The following is a 20812-nucleotide window of genomic DNA, read 5'->3' on the forward strand; positions in this document are numbered from 1 at the left end:
TCTCCTTGTATTATTGCATCTTTTCAAAAAAACAGCCTGTACTACGAATATGGATCCCTTCATTACTCAAGTGGGGCTTTTTTCCACCTGTCCGTGGTGTATCATTTTCTTGTATGTTCTGGTTTCCTCCCACGGTTCAAAGAGATATTGGTAGGATAATTGCCTTCTGACAAAAATGTTGGCTCTTGTGTGAGTTTGGGTCTCTGTGTACCCTACCTTGCATCTGTTGCTTTGTGGGATAGGCCCTGACTCCCCCACAGCCCTGTATTGGATAAAGCAGTAACAAAATGGTTGGACAGATAAAAAAAAATTAAAATCACACTTAATAAAAGGTGCACACCACCCAACAAATCTGTTTATTTCAATTTACATTGCTGATTTATTACAGATTTTTTTTTCCCAAACTAATTTGCATTTGTTTATTTTAAACATTTAGCAGTCATATTTGAATGGCTTTGAATGGGCCACTCCAGAACATTAACCTTTTTGATTTTAAGCCACTCCAGTGTGGTTTTTGCTGTACGTTTTGGTCATTATCCTGTTGGAAGATGAATCGTCTTCCAAGTCCCAGTGCTCTTGCGGATGCAGCATTTTTTCCTCCAGGATTTTTCTGTACTTAGTTTAATCCATTTTTCCTTCAATCTTTGAGTTTTCCAATCCCTGCTGCAAAGAAACATCCCCACAGCATGATGCTGCCACCACTATGTTTCACTGTAGGGATGGTGTTCTCAGTGTGATGTGCTGTGTTAGGTTTGAGCCAAACATAAAGTTAAATTTTGGTCTCATCATACCAAAGAATCTTCATCCAAATTGTTGAGCCTCTCACATGCCTTTGGGCAAACTCCCAAATTTGATTTGAGTTTTTTTCAACAAAGGCTTTTTTCTTGCCACCCTTCTGTACAAGCCAGATTTATGAAGTTTGTGTGCTATTGTCTCATGCAGTTTCTGTAACAAAGGTGTTCTTTTTGGACCCTATGCAGACGACACAATCAGGGGTAGAGTGAGGAAAACATGGGGAAAAAAGCATGCAGGAGCCGGGAATGAAAACAGGGGGCGTGTCCATAGTGCTCAGGTGTTCAGGGGGGTGAGTCCGGGTCAAACAATCCAAAACAGAGTCCAAAGGGAAATCCAAGATGAGGCAAAAGTCCAAAGCCGGCAGTCCATCCGAGACGAAGACAAACAGGATTAAAAACCGGAGCGGGATCCGGTGGAGGGTCGGGGGGGAACAAGGGGGGAACGGGACCAGACGCTACCGGTCCCGGACTCGCCTGGCATGGGAACCAATGCAGAACCCAGAAAAGAGTGAGCGTCTGGCTTTTAAGGTGGGCTGAATAGGAGGATGGAACTGGGGGCAGATGCACAAAATCAACTCAGAAGTGAAAGAGTCGGAGCGCTCTTAAGGGGGAGGGACTACAATCATGGCAGTTTCTCCCATCTCTGTCATGGAGGACTGTAACTCCTTTAGAGTTGCTGTAAGCCTTTGGCTCTTCTTGCCAGGATACTAAGTTTTGTTTTCTCTTCTTTTTAATGATAAACTTCACTGTCCTTTGAGATGTATTCAATGCATTGGAATTTTTCTTATTTCCTTGCCCTGACTGGTAAGAACCTTGTCTCGGATCTGCTTGGAATGTTCCTTGGTCTTCATGGTGTAGAGTTTCCTTGGAAATACACTAAGTGGGGAAGCTCCCAGCCTCAGGTGTATTTATTCTCAAACGATGTGAAACACCTCAACTGCATACAGGTGGATTCCAGTCTAGTAATTATGTGACTTGGAGAAGAGAGTTTGTTACTTCAGAGGTAACTTAGGTGTGTCAAAGCAAGGGGGTGAATACTTATACATTCAATTTTCTGTTTTTTATTTTTAATTAATTTAGACAAATATCTGGCTTTCTTTTTTATCTTGACATTATAGAGTACTTTGTGTTGATGAGTGGCAAAAATTCTCAGTGAACTACATCATGGTTCCATACTGTAACACAATAAAATGTGAAAAAATCCAAGGGGGATGAATACTTTTGCAAAGGACTGTATCAAGCATATATAAAATATATCAAAACAAATTCAAATTATTGAAAAAAATTCGTATTAGACAAAACTCTCACTAAAGATAATTGCATACAATAAAAATCATGTTAAATAAATACAGGTACAATTTTTTCAGACTGTCCCAGGCATTGTTCTAAGAACCCAATCTATTCCAAGTGAAGTAAATATCCAGCCTACCGAAGCAGCAGGTTAACATGATGGATTTGTACAGCATATGAAAGTAACAGGATAGGATCCTTGAGCTCTGCTGCTGCTCAGCTCATAACTCATATATAGTGTAAGTACTGCTCCAATGAATATTAAACAACAGTAGAATGTTAATTAACAGTAGACTCCCGATTTACATGGTAGTTAGGTTCCTGACATAGTGTGTATAGTCTTAGACCATCCTATTCAAACCCCTTATACAACTAAAATAAATTGTAAGTGTATTAGTACAGTATGTGCATGTATGTAGTTTAAAGTTATGAAAACAGTAATACAGCAAATACAGTACTGTAAGGTATACAAAGTAGATGAAATAAAACTTAATAATAAAATGCAAGGAACACAGCAGATGCTATTCTCTCATGAATAGTCTTTTCTCTGTCTCTAATTGCATAAATCGAAGATTCATTCTTGTAATACATACTGTATGTGCCTAACTGGTCAACATCATCCCACCCCTTAACTTGCTCAAAATCTCAGTTTTTAGATTGAGACTTTTTCTATGCTTTTAATTCTGACATATTATACTTATTGTAATACAATATTTTTGATGACTTCTCTTTGTAAAGCATTTCTTTAACATTTTTTACAAAGCTTTGCCCAAAACAGTTAATATTCATATAAAAGTAAATGTTTACACATTGAGTTTATACTGTATATGTTTTTTAAATTCCTGTATCTATGAGCATACCTTTTAAATTCTGGTAATTGTTATGTGTATTTAACATTGGTTCTACTTGGTTGTTTCTTATGATCCTGTTTTAGGAAGAGACATTTCCTTATTAACTTCTGTATCTTTTCTTAACAGGTATACAGTAATTCAATTTGTTCTCATATTCACAGTGGCTTCACCTGGAGGAACTAAAGCCAGAAGAGCTCCCATCTACTTTACTAAACTTTTCATGAATCTAGAAATGTAAACTATCATACCTCTTAGCACTCTTTCATCTCTTAAACAGTTTTAGATTTCAGGATATGTGTGAAACAGTACTTAACACAAAGTCAGACTCACTAACATTTTGAGCAGTAAAAATAAAGCTACAAATTTTCAATAAGCAGCTTTTAATAAAAGTACCTACCTATGAAATGAAAAATTAAATTGATCATAATCCATGTCAAACATGTCATAAAATGTATCTTTTTCATGTCATGTCAATGTGTTAAAATTGTAACTGGTGCCACAATATAAAGAACTGCTACAAAGGTCTAATTTTCAGATCACAGATTTCTGCATCACATACTACAACAGATCACATGACACAACCCATCCTTTAATCTACTGCAGAACAATTCTACTGGATATATTGGTGTACACAGATTTGGTCCCCAAGAAGTAATATGACTTAATCCTAATTGGATTGAGCCCATCCTCTTGCACATAGCAGTGAAAAATAATATGAAATTTATGGTTTAGGCTGGGTTATCTCACAAATTAATCACTGTCAAACAAATGCAATTTATCATCAAAGTCCTTCAAATGCCCTGAACATATTCTGCATAAAACAATCAGAATCCTTAAAATCTGATACGGAAAGTCGAGTGTTATTTCCAAACACTATCAGAAATGTTGGGAAAATAATGGTGCAGTAATTCAGTGCATGGATAATAGCACTATGGTAGATGTTCAGTGAAACACAGCAAGATGTGAAAACTGTGGACTAAAAATAAACCTAGGAACTATGAGAGTACGAAAACATGAAGTACTAAAGTCTAACTAAAACCTGTAGAGTTAATGTGGCTAATTTGTTATTTTGGTGGTCCTGGATGGTATACAGTATGTGTAATTTGTTGAGAACAGGAAATAACAAAAACAGGATGAGGAACGTTTCTGAACAACACACCCGCTGAGAACATCTTATGCAAATATGAATTTTAATACACATTCTTGCAGCAGGGGTTATTTCCAAGATTTCTATTGTGTTGTTAAGTACCAGATTCTTAACAAGCCCTCTGAGTCTTAATCCCCTCCACCACCACCAATGTGCAGCATCCACCTGGATGATGCGACGGCAGCCATAGTGTGCCAGAACACTCACCACACACATCAGTGGGGAGGAGAGCAGAGTAATGAAGCCAATTCATAGATGGGAATTATTAGGAGGCCATGATTGGTAAGGGCCAATGGGAAATTTGGCCAGGACTCCAGGGTTACACCCATACTCTTTTTGAGAAGCGCACTGGGATTTTTAATGACCACAGAGAGTCAAGACCTCGGTTTTACGTCTCATCCTAAGGACGGCGCCTGTTTACAGTATAGTGTCCCCGTCACTATACTGGGGCATTAGGACCCACACAGACCGCAGGGTGAGCACCCCCTGCTGGACCCACTAACACCTCTTCCAGCAGCAGCCTTAGTTTTTCCAAGGAGGTCTCCCATCCAAGTACTGACCAGGGTCACACCTGCTTAGCTTCAGTGGGTTGCCAGTTGTGAGTTGCAGGGTGATATGGCTGCTGGCTGCTGCTATATCATTGCCTATATATTGCCTAATATATACAGTATATTGGCCTTGAAGAGATGTGACACTTTCTGATAGGTGGTCTGACATCCAATGACATTGTAGCATGTAATTTTAACACATAATGAGGTAACATTTTTTTTTCACATTAAAGCTATAATTTTATATTGTGTAGATTTTATTATAAATACATGTTTCCCTGTTTCCATAATTATTTCCAGTACTTTAAACTTGAAGCAAATTTAAAGATACAGCCAGAAGTGTGTTATAATAATGTGCATATTAATAAACCTCACAGACTACAAGACAGTACAGTTCATAATGGTATTTGAGCAATAATTCCAGGGGGGAATAAATGTTTTCAAACCGTTCTATATTTTCCTGCTTTGCTCACACCATATTTACTTCTTCTGGACTGGACACAGTCCGCTTCTTAGCTGGCATCAAGTACCGCAATTTCTTCCAAAACACTGATTCCAGCTCTTTCGACTTCCTGTCTTTCCATCTAACTGTTCCATTAGACTTCACGAGAAGCCTGAAAGGCTCCGGCAAAGAGTCCAAGTCTGCCTTTGGTTCACACTGAATTATGATGATCTGTATTTTCTTATCAACCAGAGCATTATGCAGACCAGTTACTAACTCATATTGACTTTCATGTGCTTGGTCATCTGCACTCGGTATCATTATCAACCTTCTGCTCTTGTCAATGTATTCCAGAATGGTGTCCGCAAAAGCTGAAAAATCAGGATGTGAAATTGTGATAAAAAGTTAGTATTTGGACCATGTTCTCTAAATAGTAAGAAGATATACTGGTGTGCAATTCCCAAATGCATTTGTGCATTTAAAACTAAGAGCAAGAGGCATTTCTTTAGACTAAGGGAATTTCTAACAAGCTATACCCTGGCTTCTTTCAAGAAACAGCTAGATGAGATCCCTAGATCAGTAAATAATGCTATAGGTAACAACAGGGTGAGATTCAATAAAATATTAATAATATGGATGTTACAATATGACATCGTTATATTGTAAATGTTTTTAAGACTTCTATGAAGCTAACATAAATAAAATGATACCACACCCTTTGCAGATAAGGTGTGGTAAATGTTAACAAGCAAGCCATGTATTTGATTAGTTTATTTTATAGTACCTGTAGGACACATGGTTGGACTGAGAACAAACATCACACCTCACCCTGGTTGGAACGCCAGTACATCACACAGCCATGGGGAATAGGATAACTTAGTATGGTCAATAGAACTTAGCCAGCATATCTTTGAAAAGTGTGGTGTAAACCGAAACAACTGTAGAAAATCCATGTGCAAGGCCACATAAACTCCATACAAAATGTGCCTTAAAAATCAGTGTAATCACATACAGTATAAGCTTAATATATATTCTTGTTAGAATGTTCTGTGTGGAATAGCAAGGTCTTTGTTTTCCCTGTGGACACTCCACAGTAGATGATACAGATGAGCAATTCACCAACTTTTACCCATAAGAAAAGTCAGGCCTAGTCATTACAATGTTAAATTACCTGATTTAGTTGTTTTACAAAGGGTCTTACCTCCTCCAGGAATAACATCACGTTCATAAATGCAAAGCCGGTAGCCAAAGTGATGCTCCAGAATCTCTAATAAATGATTTCTTTCTTTCTGAATAAATGATTTTAAACTACTGGTCTTATAGTATGTGATATAGGCATCATATTCCTTGCCATCTGAAACAGAAGAAGATTTCAGAAAACCAGAAACTTTCATAAACCTATATTTTTCTATCATATCAGACTGAACTTGTGCCCAACCTATGGAAGGCAAATCAACAGCTTATTGTTAAATTATTGAGATGACTACACATTAACCAGGATACAAGAAACTATTTTGAGAGAATGCAATGCATCAGAGACATCAACATACAAGAATCCTCAGCTAGATCAAAAGCCAAAGACAAAGGCTTCCCTGAACTAAGTGAATGGATATACATATGCATGTATGGAAGCCTACATATGCAACAAGGGCGTCAGTGATGCTGGAAAAATTAAAATAGTAGACAATAATTGCCAATTAGAGGTCCTAGTTCCATCTGGTAAAAACACCAAACAATATTTTTAAAATAATGTGAAATGTAATTAAAAAACATCCTAAATGTATAAAGGGGTATAAAGTATAAATGGATCAGTATGGGAGCTTTACTGTAAAATCATATTTTTATTCCATTTGGCTACATTATCAGCTGTCATACAGTAGTTCTAGAAAAACAGAACAGAACAAAAGAAGAACAGAAAATGTGAAGAAACATAACTGAAAATAAAAAAAATAACACAGAACTGTCTTACCTCCAAGTGTGTCATCTTTACCAGTAAAATCTCTGAAGACCAGGGCAATGTAGATCTTTAGCTTGACATACAGAACTGTAACAGTAACTATTGTAACTGAAAACACTCCCAATACTCCAGACCACAGAAAAATAGATTGTGTTCCTTGAAGATTACTCTCTAGAAAACATGAATGACAACAACATATAAAAACATTAATTTGTTTTAGATGTCTATAATGTGACAAAATAATAAACTAGATTATATTTAATGGTAATCAACAGTTATGATAATCAATAACAGCCAATACATTCATAAGAAATCTGTTTTATTCCTGTGCCCAACTATTTATCTTGCTTAACAAATCTCTTCCACAAAAAAAAACATCAGTAAGAATAAAATTGGGGCTTTTCTGAAGTGTCCTGTTTGTATGACCAGGCCTCGTAAGATAAGGATTGGTGGATGAAAAAAGGAACTGAATCCTAAGTCTTCAACAAATTAGACAGTAAGGGTAAGTGCATTCAAAATCCTCAAAGTTACTGGCAAAGATAACACAAGGGATTACTTGAAATTCAGCAGAGAAACAAAGGCAAGTAAAATAAAATTAAGAAGGAGAAAAACAGGAGGCACTTCTTCAAACATTGAATTGCTGGGGTATACAACAAATAACCTGCCTAGTAGTTGTCCCTGTTGAAGAAGTGACTGTTTATGAATATGTTACAGTGAATTAAGGAAGGTGGCTTAAATGGGTTTCCTTTTGTTTGTAACATTTCCTACATTCTTCAGTTGTAACTTTCAAAGTGGTTTTATTTACTGAGGACTGCCTTTGGGGAGGACTGTAACAAAATCATAAACTAAGTACTACGAGCACAAAGAAAGATTATTTGACTGTTTAAGACTATTACTTGTCTTGAGGTACTAACGGTAGGGTGATAACTCCATATGCAGCATGGGTTTGTGAATAACTTCAAAATTCTAAGCAATACACCTTTGCTAAACAGAGGACTGCTGCTTCAGTACCCCTCATAGAAATAACAGTAGCTCTACCTCTAAAGGTCACTGCTGTAAGCAAAATTAGTAGACTAGTAGGTGGCACTCTTCCCTCTGGACTAAAATGCCCAAACCAAGTCTTCAGTTTGGTGATCAGGGCGCATTGTAGAGCAGGACATCAAAGATGCTCACACCAAGTGTTCACTGATTTGTCATTAAGAGCCCATGGCACTGTTCATAAGTGCAGAGGTGTTAATTCCAGTATTTACCTAAAGTCCACCATGGGCCAACACTTTTTTCTCGCTAAATTTCACCCTTATATTCTTATTTCTCCACCTAAATTGTCATTTATTCAGGTTTCTAGGTTATAGAGGCTGCTAAAGGTTACAGGTAGATGCACTTCAGAGTTACATAAAAGTACACTCCTACATGTGACATGATTTAGGATTCCTAAGGATGAAAAGTTTTATATAAATGCAAGCAATTATTAACTGTTATAAACAATAATTTAAAGATCTTAAAGTACAATGTAAATAGGTATCTTTTTGTCCATTTACCTCCTTATTTTTCAGTTACCTTTATGATAAAAACACCACATAAACGTTTTAATAATAATTTTATAATACCTGATTTACAATGGCTCCCAAAAAATATACTCTTGGAATTGTTGGCAGGTATAATGACATTGGTATGACAAGTTTAAAGTGCCATATATAACAGAAAAGCTAATAAAGTAATAATAATGGGCCCATCTAGTCCATTTAATAGTAGCTAGTTGATTTAAGGATCTCATCCAGCTGTTTATTGAAAGAAGCCAGGGTATCAACTTCAATTACATGGATGCACAGCTTATTACATACTCCTATAGTGCAATCCATACTCCCATAACCCACTTCTGTATTTTATACATAAACTTAATGTTACATCCCAACCTGTACTTAAAGAAAAAAATGTTTACAATTCAAGTCTTACCTTTTAGTTTGAAGGTTATTGATTCATTTTTGTTTTTTAATCCACCATCTAGTTTGCAGACATATTTATTCATCAGGTCCTCTTCAGTAAAATATTTAATCACTAAAGATGAAATCAGTTGAGTTTTCCCATCAATTATGTGTTCGCTGCAAACAGTACCAGAGCATTCAGTACTTTAAAATAGCCAATATAAAACAGGTATGTTGTTTTTAATGTGAATATGCATGTAGCACCAGCTGAGTAAGCCCCTCCTCCACAACTTTATCAAATCCAAACTTAAACATTTCTATTCAATCTGGATTGTCTTTTATCTTTATTAAATCAATTGTCACTTTTCTACCTCTCATATCCTCCTGATATGAACTTCGTTCTCTAGGGTTCTGTGTACTTGTGTGTATTTTTTTTATAATTCTAACTTGTCTGGAAACATCAGGAACCTTTGAATTTAGTTATCTTTGTGTTAACTCTACATTTTTCTTAAGTATTAAGTTAGTTCTCTGCAAAATGGCCAGGATGCAAGCCATTAGCAGCACTGAGACTTGAGCTCTCAAGTTGGCAGGTTCATGTGGCACCCAGCACAGAGAATGAATATGTTACAGCAGTAACAGCAGTGTGAGACTCAACAAGTAAACAAGAAAAGGCCTTTGCTTAGACTGGAGTTCAGCTTTGGCCTATATCATTAGCCAACACCCAAGGAGAGATGCTCAAACAGCTGGTTCTCTCTACTACACACAGCTTCACCATTTGCCACCCCATCTCAAGTATGACATATGACAGATGCTTATGACACATGAGTACTGTACGTACACAGGTCCTCATTCTTCTTGTGCAGTACTAGAACCATGTCTTATGATTTTTTACATTTTCTCCAAGTTTAGCTTAGTATAAATTTAGATTTAGTATAAATCCTAGTGTGTATATAAAAAAGTGAAGGGGAGAGAATTGTTTGCTCTTCATAAAAAATCAATGACACCCATCTCTTTTGTGATGCATAATCTTAAATTCTTTCATCTTTCATTCCCTGATATTGCTTGTCTCTTGCTGTAACTGGTCGGTTTATTTAATTTACGACCTGTTATTTTTAAAGCCTTTTGCTTCCTGGATGTGTTTTAAGTAATGGGGTGAGCCATTACTGCTACCAGTAAACAACAGGCAGTGGTATGATATAGTGGATTCAAATCCCCAGTGTCTTTAAGCAAGATCTCTTGACATTACTTTGGTAATATACAAAGCTGTAGGAATGGGTTTAAGCTTAAGTTGGTTTGGAAAAAAGTTTATCCCTAAATTAATTAGTTGTAATAATAATAATAATAATAATAATAATAATAATAATAATAATAATAAAGTACAAAATCCTTACTTTAATAATATGGAAGAAATTACAAAATGAAACATCAATAATGAATAGCAATTCAATGTATTCGATTTTCATACTTGTTTCTAGTATACAGTTTCACTGTTTTCCATACATGTTTCACATAGTAACCAATAACAGACATTTAACATTCTTATTAGAAAACCAGTCTATGAAAATTTAAATAAAACTGTATGCACATTATCAAATCTCAAGTGAAGGGGGACTGTAGATTTTAGAAACTAAAACATAAAGAGTAAGTTCTTACCTGGAGCCATTAGTACAGACACGTACTCCATTATTGCACTGTTCTACAGGATCTGTGTCATTTAACCAGTACAAAACGATAAAATCATTATCTTTATAAACTGCTTTGCAGGTGATTACTTGTGATATACCTAAAAATAAAATGAAATCAATTGTCAATATATTAAAGACAAAAAAAATGTTTTTATTGTGTTTTTGGAGACTGACTTGGAAACTGAAATTTATATAATTTCAGTGTTTTTAGTTCATTGAATAAACTGTGATGTACTGCATGCCCACAGGGCTGGCTTCAGGTTGTGTATGGTGGATGCAACTCCATACAGGCCTAGGTTTGTTAGGGTCGCATTTGCTTAGAAACATCCACTGGCCAACTGGAAAGCATGTCTCCTGGAAAGCAAGTATATATATGATTCACCGCTTCCCCCGCGAAAATAAAAAGAATGCAAGGGGCTTAGAAAAAGCCTAATAGAATAAATAACAACTGTCCTTGTTTAATACTCCCCAAATACTTTGTCAGTGATAGAAAATAGCCAATGTTTTGAACTGAAATTTAGCTTAAATGTATCACAAAATGACGGTCTACTATTTAATTAGATTGTACCACCTGGGTTTTGGTTAAGATCTATTGCCCCACTGGCCATGGAAATTGGTGATGGAGGTGATTTTATTGAGTTGTATGACCTCATCTTCTATTTTAAATCAATTTCTACTGTATACCATAATATACACCATTTGAGTATTTGATTTTTAAATTCTCTCAGGCTATGGTTTTCATTAAATTTATTATCTTCTAAAATAAGGATTGCCATTTTAGGTGAATTTGGTAGTTTGTTATCTTCATCATGCATTAATTTTAATATAAAATAATGCTTGAATTTCTGTCCATGACACTATGGAACATCAGGCACAGATATTCAGAAGCATCTTAATACATAGTCTTGATACCTGGTGGCCTTTAAATAACATGGTCTCTCTCCAGTATTTGCCATACACCACAGTATGCTGATCAGGTCTACTCTGTGAAGGTAGTTTTAAATAAACTGGAGCCAGGTGATACATTTTTGGTTTGAGTGTACAGTACATCATTAGTCATGTAAGAAGCACTTTGTTGCATATACTGCAAGTATATTATAACATATACTGTAGATCCTATCTTACCCATATAATTTAGAAAAATAAATGCTGTATTACCAGGTCTTCACTATCAATCAGTTGCTAAGTTCTAACTGGCCTATCACATTACTTCACTTAATTTAACAGCTTTATGGATACTTTTTACAGCTAAGAATGATAACATCCCTTACCACACTCTCACTCTTTCCCACACAGCTAAGAGCACAGCCGCTTAACATGCCTGATTTTGGTGGTTAAGCCCTCCTTTGCACTTTGCACAACTTATTACAACTCCCAAGACTTGCTGAGTTGTTATTGCTTATGAAGCATTATGAAACACCTCCTGTTTCTTAGGTCTTGTTCCATTTGTTTTATTGTTCCTGTTTTTCTTCCCCTTGGTGTTCAATATAATCCACCCATTTTCTAACTGTTTCATCCACTTGGAGGTCGCAGGGGAGTCAGAGCCTCTCCTGGCAAGCAACCAGCATAAAGCATATACTGTACACAGACACAATCAAAGACACACACATCAGGGCCAATTTCCCTAGAAGCCAATTTACCTCCCAGTATGTCTTTGGACTGTGGAAGGAAACTGGAGCACTTGGCAAATCTCATGCAAACACGGGGAGAACATAGAAATTCCACAGAGACAGCACCACAGGTCTGGACTTGTACCCAGGGCCCCAATACTGAGAGGCAGCAATGCTAAGCACTGCATCACCATCCCACCATATAATAAGTCCCTGAGCTGTGAGCTAGCTTTAAAAAAGCTGCAGTTTTTTTTCGTGTGGATAAGAAGGTCACTTTGATGACACTTCCAAGTCTCAGAAAGGATTTTGTGCTTACATGAATTACAGCAGTTTAGAATATTCAGCCTTCTTGGCTGAATATTGAATTCAGGAGAAATGCTGAAACATTTTCTGTTGTTTAAGGGACCAACATTTTTACAGGTGTGGTAGATGCATATTGTACTAGTTAACATCACACACAACTAAAAACATTATTAATCTTGGGGTTGCTTAAAGATTAAATAAAATAACATGTTTGTGCACCATAAGGAATATGTCTGCCAACTTGTGCCCAGACATTTGTATGCTGGAGTATAAGATAATGGTGTACACACCAGTAGCAGGTGTTGTACTGTATGTGATCAACACCACACATGACTTTAAATCATGAAATTCCCATGTGAATCTTGCTCAGAAGTCATTAAATTATGGCACAACCAAAACCAAAAAATTAATTTATCATATCATTTTGAATATGTGTGTGAATTACATTGATTGCTAGCAACTTACCCAATTCGACTTCAATTGCATCATTTTCTCTGGGGTAAATAATCTGGGGTTCCAGAGTGTCAGAAATCTCTAAATTAAAATGATACCAATTAGAATTATTTTTTAAAAATAATTAAACACTATGATTTGAATTACACCTTTGCTGAATTAAAAAAATACAATTTCTATGCAATGTAGTGCCTGATTGCAGGCTAGGTCTTGGTTGTCATGTGAGTACTGGAGGAATACAGACAGTTCAGAATTAGTTTTGTCTTGTTTAGCAGTTGCACCATAAAGTAGACTGTTCTAGTCTTGACAGCTACTGTTTATAGATGTGCAGCAGCTATACTGGTAGTAACCCTGTGATTGATTAGCATTTTATCTGGGGGAATCACACACTCTCAATTTGCTTAATATACAGTATGAATATTCATATACAGTATAAATCAGAATAAGGCTTCAGACTGATGGGTCCGCGTATGGTTATTATTGATTTTAGCATTGCTATTAGTTCTATTGTGCACCGAAATCCCATTAATCACAAATTGGTTATATTGGTAATAGTGACTGTTGAATTACCATGTTTGCTCTTTCAAGTGTACAGTAGTTTGAAGATTCATTGTTTATACAAAGACAGATTTGTAGTTCCTCATAGATATTGCTCACATTATAATACAGTTTAAATCCATACTTACAGAACAGAACTGTAGTGCTAAAATAAATCAAATACTAAAATGTACATTACCATTTACAATCAGCTTTGTGAATTCTGAGAAATTGTATTGTTTGCCCCCATACTCATAAGTTTGTATGCAGGTGTATATTCCTGCATCACTTTGTGTTAGACTGGAAAAATGTATCTCATTTGAAGAGATAATTTTCTTCTCACAATCCTAAGAAAGAAGAAAAGAACAATAAAATAGTTGTATAAATGTAATAATGTGCTAAATTAAGTAATGTTTTGATACATAATTGAAGGAGAAAATAAACTACAGAGAATGCATACTGAACCGAGAAGAAGTTTTAAGACTTTAAGCATCGATCATAATGAAAGTATGTATAAAAGGCCATTAAAATGTAACACAAAGATATACTGTACATTTGGACTATTTAATTATCAAAATGACCCAACAGTAAATATTCTTGTGTGAATAAGTATGTGAAACCTCACATTCAGCAACTGATGGCATCTGATTGAGCAAGAATGACTTCCCTTAGAAGTTTCCTGTAACTGTTTATTATTCTCTTAAATTGGCTTTTAGGAATTTCCATTTTTTTAGGAACTATTCCTTATAGAATTGCTTCAAGTTAGTGACATTTGAGGGTTTCATTGCATGAACAACCCAAACTTCTTACTCTCAAGCCATTCTGGAACTTCTCCTCCAGAATTTGCTGATATAATGCTAGATTCATGGTTCAAGTTCAGCTTTTGACTCATTTGACCAGAGAACACTCTTCCATTAGTTAAGAGTACTCTTTGGCAAACTTCAGACATGTGACAATGTTTTTTTAGAACAAAATGATTTCTCTCTATCTTCCAATGAAAACCAGTTCCTTTCTGTCTCTTACTGATGGTTGAGGTATGAACAGGAATATTTTTCAGGTTTGCTCTTTAAGAAATCTGGGCAGGATGGCAGGATGACTATGTAGAGTCACTATGGTCTTTTCCATTTGTAGACTGTTTGACAATGAACTCTCAACTACTCTTTTACAGAGGAAATCTTTGAAAGCTCATGTGATTGTGGTATGGCTTGTTTCCACTAACCTGTATAGTGAATACGAAACTCAAAATGTTGGAAAAACTCAGCCCTTATTTACTGTTATCCAATTATTTAATCATCTGGTTCAAAGTACCACCTTAATTGTGCTGAGTAAACTAGGGGTTCACTTATTCCACATTAATTGATTCTTAATTATTCATTTGGCTTCTACTTCACACTTCTCAGCAACATATGTATATTGTATATTTGAAAATAAGATAAATTGTACTAATACACAACATTCATATTCATTTATATACTAATGTACAAAATTTGATGTTTTTTTACTATTAGTAAGAAATATATAAGTACTCCTGTAGTGCTCAGGAGAGAACAGGACAAGTAGACATGCTCATGCAACAGGCCCTCTGACACATTGCAAGCCTTCTATGCAAGCAGAAGGAACCGCAGAAGCTGCTCCTTTTATTTGTTTTCATAAGCCAGTCTGAAAATACTATGGAATATTATTAAACTTTAGGTTTTAGTTACACTGTGAAATGACTGATAACTTGCTAAAAACATTTTATTCTGTAATTAAATTACTTCCACAACTAATTCTACAGATCTTTACCAGTTTTCATTGCAGAAGCTTTTGCTAGAGATTTGAATCCTGTGGCAGTTAAAATACCTTCAGCCATGTAATCCGTGGGTTAGGGAGAGCAATATCCTTCTTCTTTTTACATGGCAGAGTGACTGAATTCTCAACTAAGCCATTTACTGGATTTAAGTACTCCTCCATGAAGCACTTTCCTCTGTATACTGTTAGATTATACTGATTGGATGCGATGACACTGGTTTCATTTCTGCAGTGTTAAACACACATGAGAACATACTTTCACATACTGTACATATACAATTAAAAAGGAACATGAAGAAACATGTGAAAGCTGCCTATATACCAATATTATTGCATTGAGATCTTGCAGGAACAAATTTGGATCTTAATTCTTTTAAAACTTCACCTGTTCTTTTAGCCAGCACCCATTTCTAGATTTTGACATACAATCTTCATTTGATTCTTTTATTTTTAGATTACAATGCAATTGAATATAGGATGAACATAAAACACTTTGTGACTAGTGTCATGGTAGCTATTTTAAGTTCAATACTCTATATTTTGAGTATACTCAGTAATTGTTTTAATACTCGACATGACATTTTGTTGTTATGAACTTTGAAACTGGAAAAATATTAGTCTGTTTGAATTCCTGAGATAATAATTTATGTATAGATATGTAACCCTATGCTTTATCTACAACAATGTGTTTTGCTTCTCTTGAGTCTAGTCAGACTGTAACCACAAATACAATCATCCATCTCTCTGGCTCAGAATGGTACTTGTTGTCTAACTTAACCACACAAAATGATAAGCATCTCTTGTCAAAGTTATTATTCTACTACAAACTAATTCTGCTTCTACTTAAAGCATCTGGAATTGTAATTTCTGCTTCACTATGTGTATGTTTATACACTATACACAGTTTATTAGACTGTTCTACTTATCATTGTATTGATAACATTTTAAACTTATAATTACATTGCTTAACATTTTATACTTATCTAGAATTTGATATCATTCATTCCATTATAGATACTTGCAGACATAAAGTAAGTATTATCCACCCCACTCCCAACACACACTGACTGAAGCACAAAATTATTTATTAAGAATTATAAATGTTTTTTGTTAAACTTATATTTCAGCAATACCTCTTCTGAGCTCATGAAACATAAATTAATTTGGCAAATGACAATTAAAATTAACATCAAAGACAGAATGCTAAGAAATAAATCTGTAAAATGTAATTATATTATTTACTATGGTTAATCTTGGGTAAAGGCTTTGGTGAAATATGTGAATACAAATGGGTTAATACTGATTATGAACAAGATATTGTTAACATCACCATTTATTACATACCGCAGGGTACATTGGTAGATCCCGCTGTTGTTTAACATGACACCCAACAATATGAGATTTGTCCCAGAAAAGATCATTGATTCCCTCTTCTCTGGTCTCAGCTCCATAAAACCACTTGAGGAGCTGAGACTCCAGTCTTGTTTAAAGCTATTACCATTCCATTTCACAGTAAAACTGCATGTCAGAATTGCAAGTTCACCTTCAGGAACAAACATATTCTTTATGGAACAGGGAGAGTAGCTACACACATTCTCTGAAAAAAAACATAATATATAGTAAAAAGTGTTTTCATTTTTTTTCAATTGAGAATTACTAATTCATTTAGTTCTAGCCACACAATTTAGAATAGCCATTTGTGTATTTATCAAGTTTTGGCTCATAGCTACGAACACCATGACTGCGGACAAGGGAGAATGCGAAAGTGGCAAGATGGACTGATCCAACGCAAGAAGTCCTGTCTGATGGGTTAATTGGTATCTCTAGATTTTCTCTGTGTGAAGGAGAACTTCAGTTCTGTACACAGTCCTGGCTTGGACCCTGTATTTCCAGGATACTTTATTTTGTCCTTACCAGGAATATTCACTTTAAAGAGAATAAACAGATGGAAACAAAATCTTAAATTAATAATTGTCAGCTGACATGAATTAATTATGTTCTTTAAATGGCATTTGCTTTTCTTACCAGCCTTTTACTGTACAGTAGTTTGGTGAAAAGAATAGAAAACAGGCATATACTGTATATAAAATGTTTAAATAATGGCTTGTAAACTAACTAAACATTTCAGTTCAGTCACAATTTAGCCATAGTTACAAAGTCCATTGGTGCTGTCAGGTGAACATAATGATCTCATTTTATAAAATTATAAATTGCAGGCTAATACATTACTTAGTGATTAGCAAAATACATTTTTTACCTTTCAATACTGCCAACAGCAACATTGTCAACAGGACCTTTGTCTGCATGTTCAGCAGTCAATGCCTTGGAAGAGAAAAATCAATCAAAAGTGTCATTAGGTTCATATTAGAAGGTCACTTCATGTGAAGTAGCCCACCTGAATTTATGGTCAGTTCTGAGAGGAGACCTGAGTCCCAGGGAGCTCTGAGAACATACTTTAATTAAAGCGCTTGCAGCCGTTCACTGTTTGGCTGAATAAAGAAAAATGTAAAATACTGCGTGTCTGAACATTTTTTAATTGTAGTGGCTTATTTAGTTACACCTCCTTTCCATTTTGCCACTGGGTGAGAAAGATACAATATCCTGGACATCTGCCCATGCATCCATATCTAATTTCTCACAAATTTCTGCAGCTGCTCCTAGAATGAAACTGAACGGTAATAGTGATGAGGCTATCAGCCAAAAATGTGAAACATCTGGACTGTATTTGAAGCATCACATCACATCAATCTGACTATATTGGACATTTTCTTTCTACAGTATATTCTGCAAATTAAATTTCAGGTCAAATTAAAAACATGAATTACAATAAACAATCAGTAATAACTAAAACATCAAAAATATTAAACTGGGAATTCAGAATCTTTTCAAAGTCATTCCTATAAATATACTAACAGATTCAAGATATACGCTATATACAGTATATATTCCTTATGAATATTGTATATTAACACATTTTGTAAGATTTTCCAAGTTTTTCCCTTTGGTTTACACTGCTTGGGTTCATTTTTTTTTGTTTGTTTTACAAAAGGGGCTTTAGAAAATAATTGTATAATGTTAGAATTATTATTTTTATAAATTCCAGCTGGAAAAAACTTTAAGTTTTAAAAAACCTAAAAACACCTTAATTGAAAATCTTCCCTTAAGTTTCACTGCTCTGCCTATGATGTTTCTAGCTCTGTCTAAATTAAGAACCTTAAGACGCACACAAAGTTTAGAATTATTTTATGTTCAGGGTCCCGGGTAAGGATTATCTGATTAGTAATTTACACATTCAGTTTACTTTAAATTGGCACAATCCTGCCTCTCTCATAACATTTAAAATATTTATTTTAATTAGTAGCGTTTCTGTGAACCTTGCTCGAGCCTTTCTAGTTACAAGAGTAGGACCGAAAAGAAAAAGGGTAAATTTCAAAGTTAGATTTACTACTGCACTGCCGCGAATTAAAAAAAAAACCAAAACTTTCTGTATTATGTACAAAAATACCAACATAAAGTGAAAGAATGTGTAACCTGTTCTCACACTGACAACCAAAAACATTTCATGTAAAATTAACGAAAGAACAAACCATGTGTGGTTCCGTGACTTCACATGGCAGGAAAAGCACACTGAACAAATTCGATAAAGAGTCCTAAATTCATATTGTACCTCCACACCGCCGCTTCACTCTCAGAAGAATACGCTGGCAATTCAAATGCCGGAGTGATATCTTTCTTGTACCAAGTGAAACTGGCGTTTCTGTTCTCAGAACTTGTTCTGATCTGAATTCGTCTGAAGTTTCTAATCGTGGAGAACAAACATTAAAAAATGAAAACAAAAAGGGGAAACCACCGTTTCGTTTTCTTTGTGTGGTCTTCAAATATTTTTGGAAATTAAAAAAATGAAGTCACTGCTAACGTGGTTCAAAGTAAAATCAGGGAATAAGAATTCTGTATTATTAAAAAATCTTCTGCATGGCTCTTAAATTTTAGTGCGATTTGGACACCCACTCACAAATTCAGCAGTGGGAACTTGGGGAAGTGGAATTACAGTGTTCTTTGTGAATTGCTCATGCGTGCTATTAGTGCACATGCATGAGAAAAAAAGGCGTTGAATACAGGCTCACAGAAAAATGTTTTTACACATCTTCAACAGCACTGCGTTAAAAAATAAACCCTTTTTCTGGAAAAGTGCTTTTTTACCATACCAAATCACATAATAAAACATTTACTGTAACACTTTTGTAAGTACTAATTTCAATTCATTTTCACCTTCTAACAATAACCCCCAAATCAAGATCACCCCAACACACCCAATCACCACTTACAGAAAATACAGGAATCCATGCAAATGGATGTGCAAAGTCACGTTTCATGCATCTCATATATGAATAATGACTTAGCTACAGTAACTACAGAACCAAGAATCACATTTGCTAAGGTGGAAGTAGACTAGTGATCTAGAGCAGTGGTTCTCAAACTGTGGTACGCGTACCGGCAGTGGTACGTGGCGTGCCGCCCTGTGGTACGCCAAATGACCCTGGAACTGTGTTGTGTGCGCTGAAAAATCGGGACGGGTTTTCATATTTTGTATTTTAATACGTGTCGAATACGCAGCCTATGTACTACGATACATTGCGTGCTAATACTTAAGTGGACACAAGAGATACTCTGTAATTCTATACGACTCTATAGGAATGCGTGCTACGGATGCAAGTGACCAATTGTATTTAAAAAAAGCTACTGTATGTCCAGCAAATAGGGAGAAAGGAGAATGTGGAACAATGCCAACGTTGTAAACACAGGAATGCATAGAAATACGTGCTACGAACGCAGGTAATCTTGTGAGCACACGAAAGCGTGATACCAGAAAAATATTTAATAACTGTTCTAATTTGAGAAAAATACACCGAGCGTCTCTGTGTTTCGCTCCCATGCGCATGAAATAAAAACTTTAAATAAATACGGAAATAAAAACGGAAACGCGGAAAAATGCAAGCTTGCGGATTGCTAAAGCAGGTAAGCTACACTATTTTGAAGAACCGTATTTACCGTTGGCAAAAGAGCTGACACGTATTAAGTGTGGAGAAAAAGCTGCTAAACAGCTCGACTTGCTGCCCCCCTCCCCGTGAAAGACACAGTCATTCATAGAATTATTGAAATGAAGGATTATATCAAACGTACACTGATAGAGCGCGTTAAGATGAGCAGATGTTTTTCACTGCAATTAGATGAGTCTGTAGTCGATTTGGTCAATTTGCTCGTTTACGTTAGATACAAGTTTGAGGGTACGTCCCATGAAGACTTTCTGTTCTTTAAACCGCTACCAACAGGAACTACAGGAGAGCACATATTTCAGCTTCTGAATAAATTTATCGAAGAGAATGGCCTCGACTGGATAAAATGCGTCTGAGTTTGTACAGATGGTGCTAGAGCAATGACAAGCCGACATAACGGTGTAGTTGCACGAATTAGAGAGGTTGCT

The 20812-nt window shown here is 35.6% G+C and overlaps 1 protein-coding gene across 5 annotated transcripts; it reads right to left on the reverse strand.

The window, feature by feature from the left end:
• Positions 1–404: 404 nt before the first annotated feature.
• On the reverse strand, positions 405–20530 carry LOC148836328 (interleukin-18 receptor 1-like). Of its 5 annotated transcripts, none has more exons than XM_088914997.1 (11): positions 20512–20530; positions 17588–17652; positions 16675–16873; positions 15382–15556; positions 13739–13886; positions 13015–13083; positions 10605–10734; positions 8983–9128; positions 7042–7200; positions 6274–6426; positions 405–5443 (listed from the first exon to the last, which is right to left on the reverse strand). In XM_088914997.1, exons 2-11 carry the CDS (start codon positions 17634–17636, stop codon positions 5100–5102), a joined length of 1572 nt encoding a protein of 523 aa, XP_088771123.1. In that variant the 5' UTR covers positions 17637–17652; positions 20512–20530; the 3' UTR covers positions 405–5099. The 5 variants fall into 5 exon arrangements, with proteins under 5 accessions (XP_088771123.1, XP_088771119.1, XP_088771118.1 ...); XM_088914993.1 differs by lacking the exon at positions 20512–20530 and adding an exon at positions 19656–19692 and having other exon boundaries at positions 16675–16927; XM_088914992.1 differs by lacking the exon at positions 20512–20530 and adding an exon at positions 18998–19381 and having other exon boundaries at positions 16675–16927.
• Positions 20531–20812: the final 282 nt, after the last annotated feature.

This window comes from Atractosteus spatula, chromosome 4 (assembly GCF_055471065.1).
Source record: "Atractosteus spatula isolate fAtrSpa1 chromosome 4, fAtrSpa1.hap1, whole genome shotgun sequence".
Classification (NCBI taxonomy): Eukaryota; Metazoa; Chordata; class Actinopteri; order Semionotiformes; family Lepisosteidae; genus Atractosteus; species Atractosteus spatula.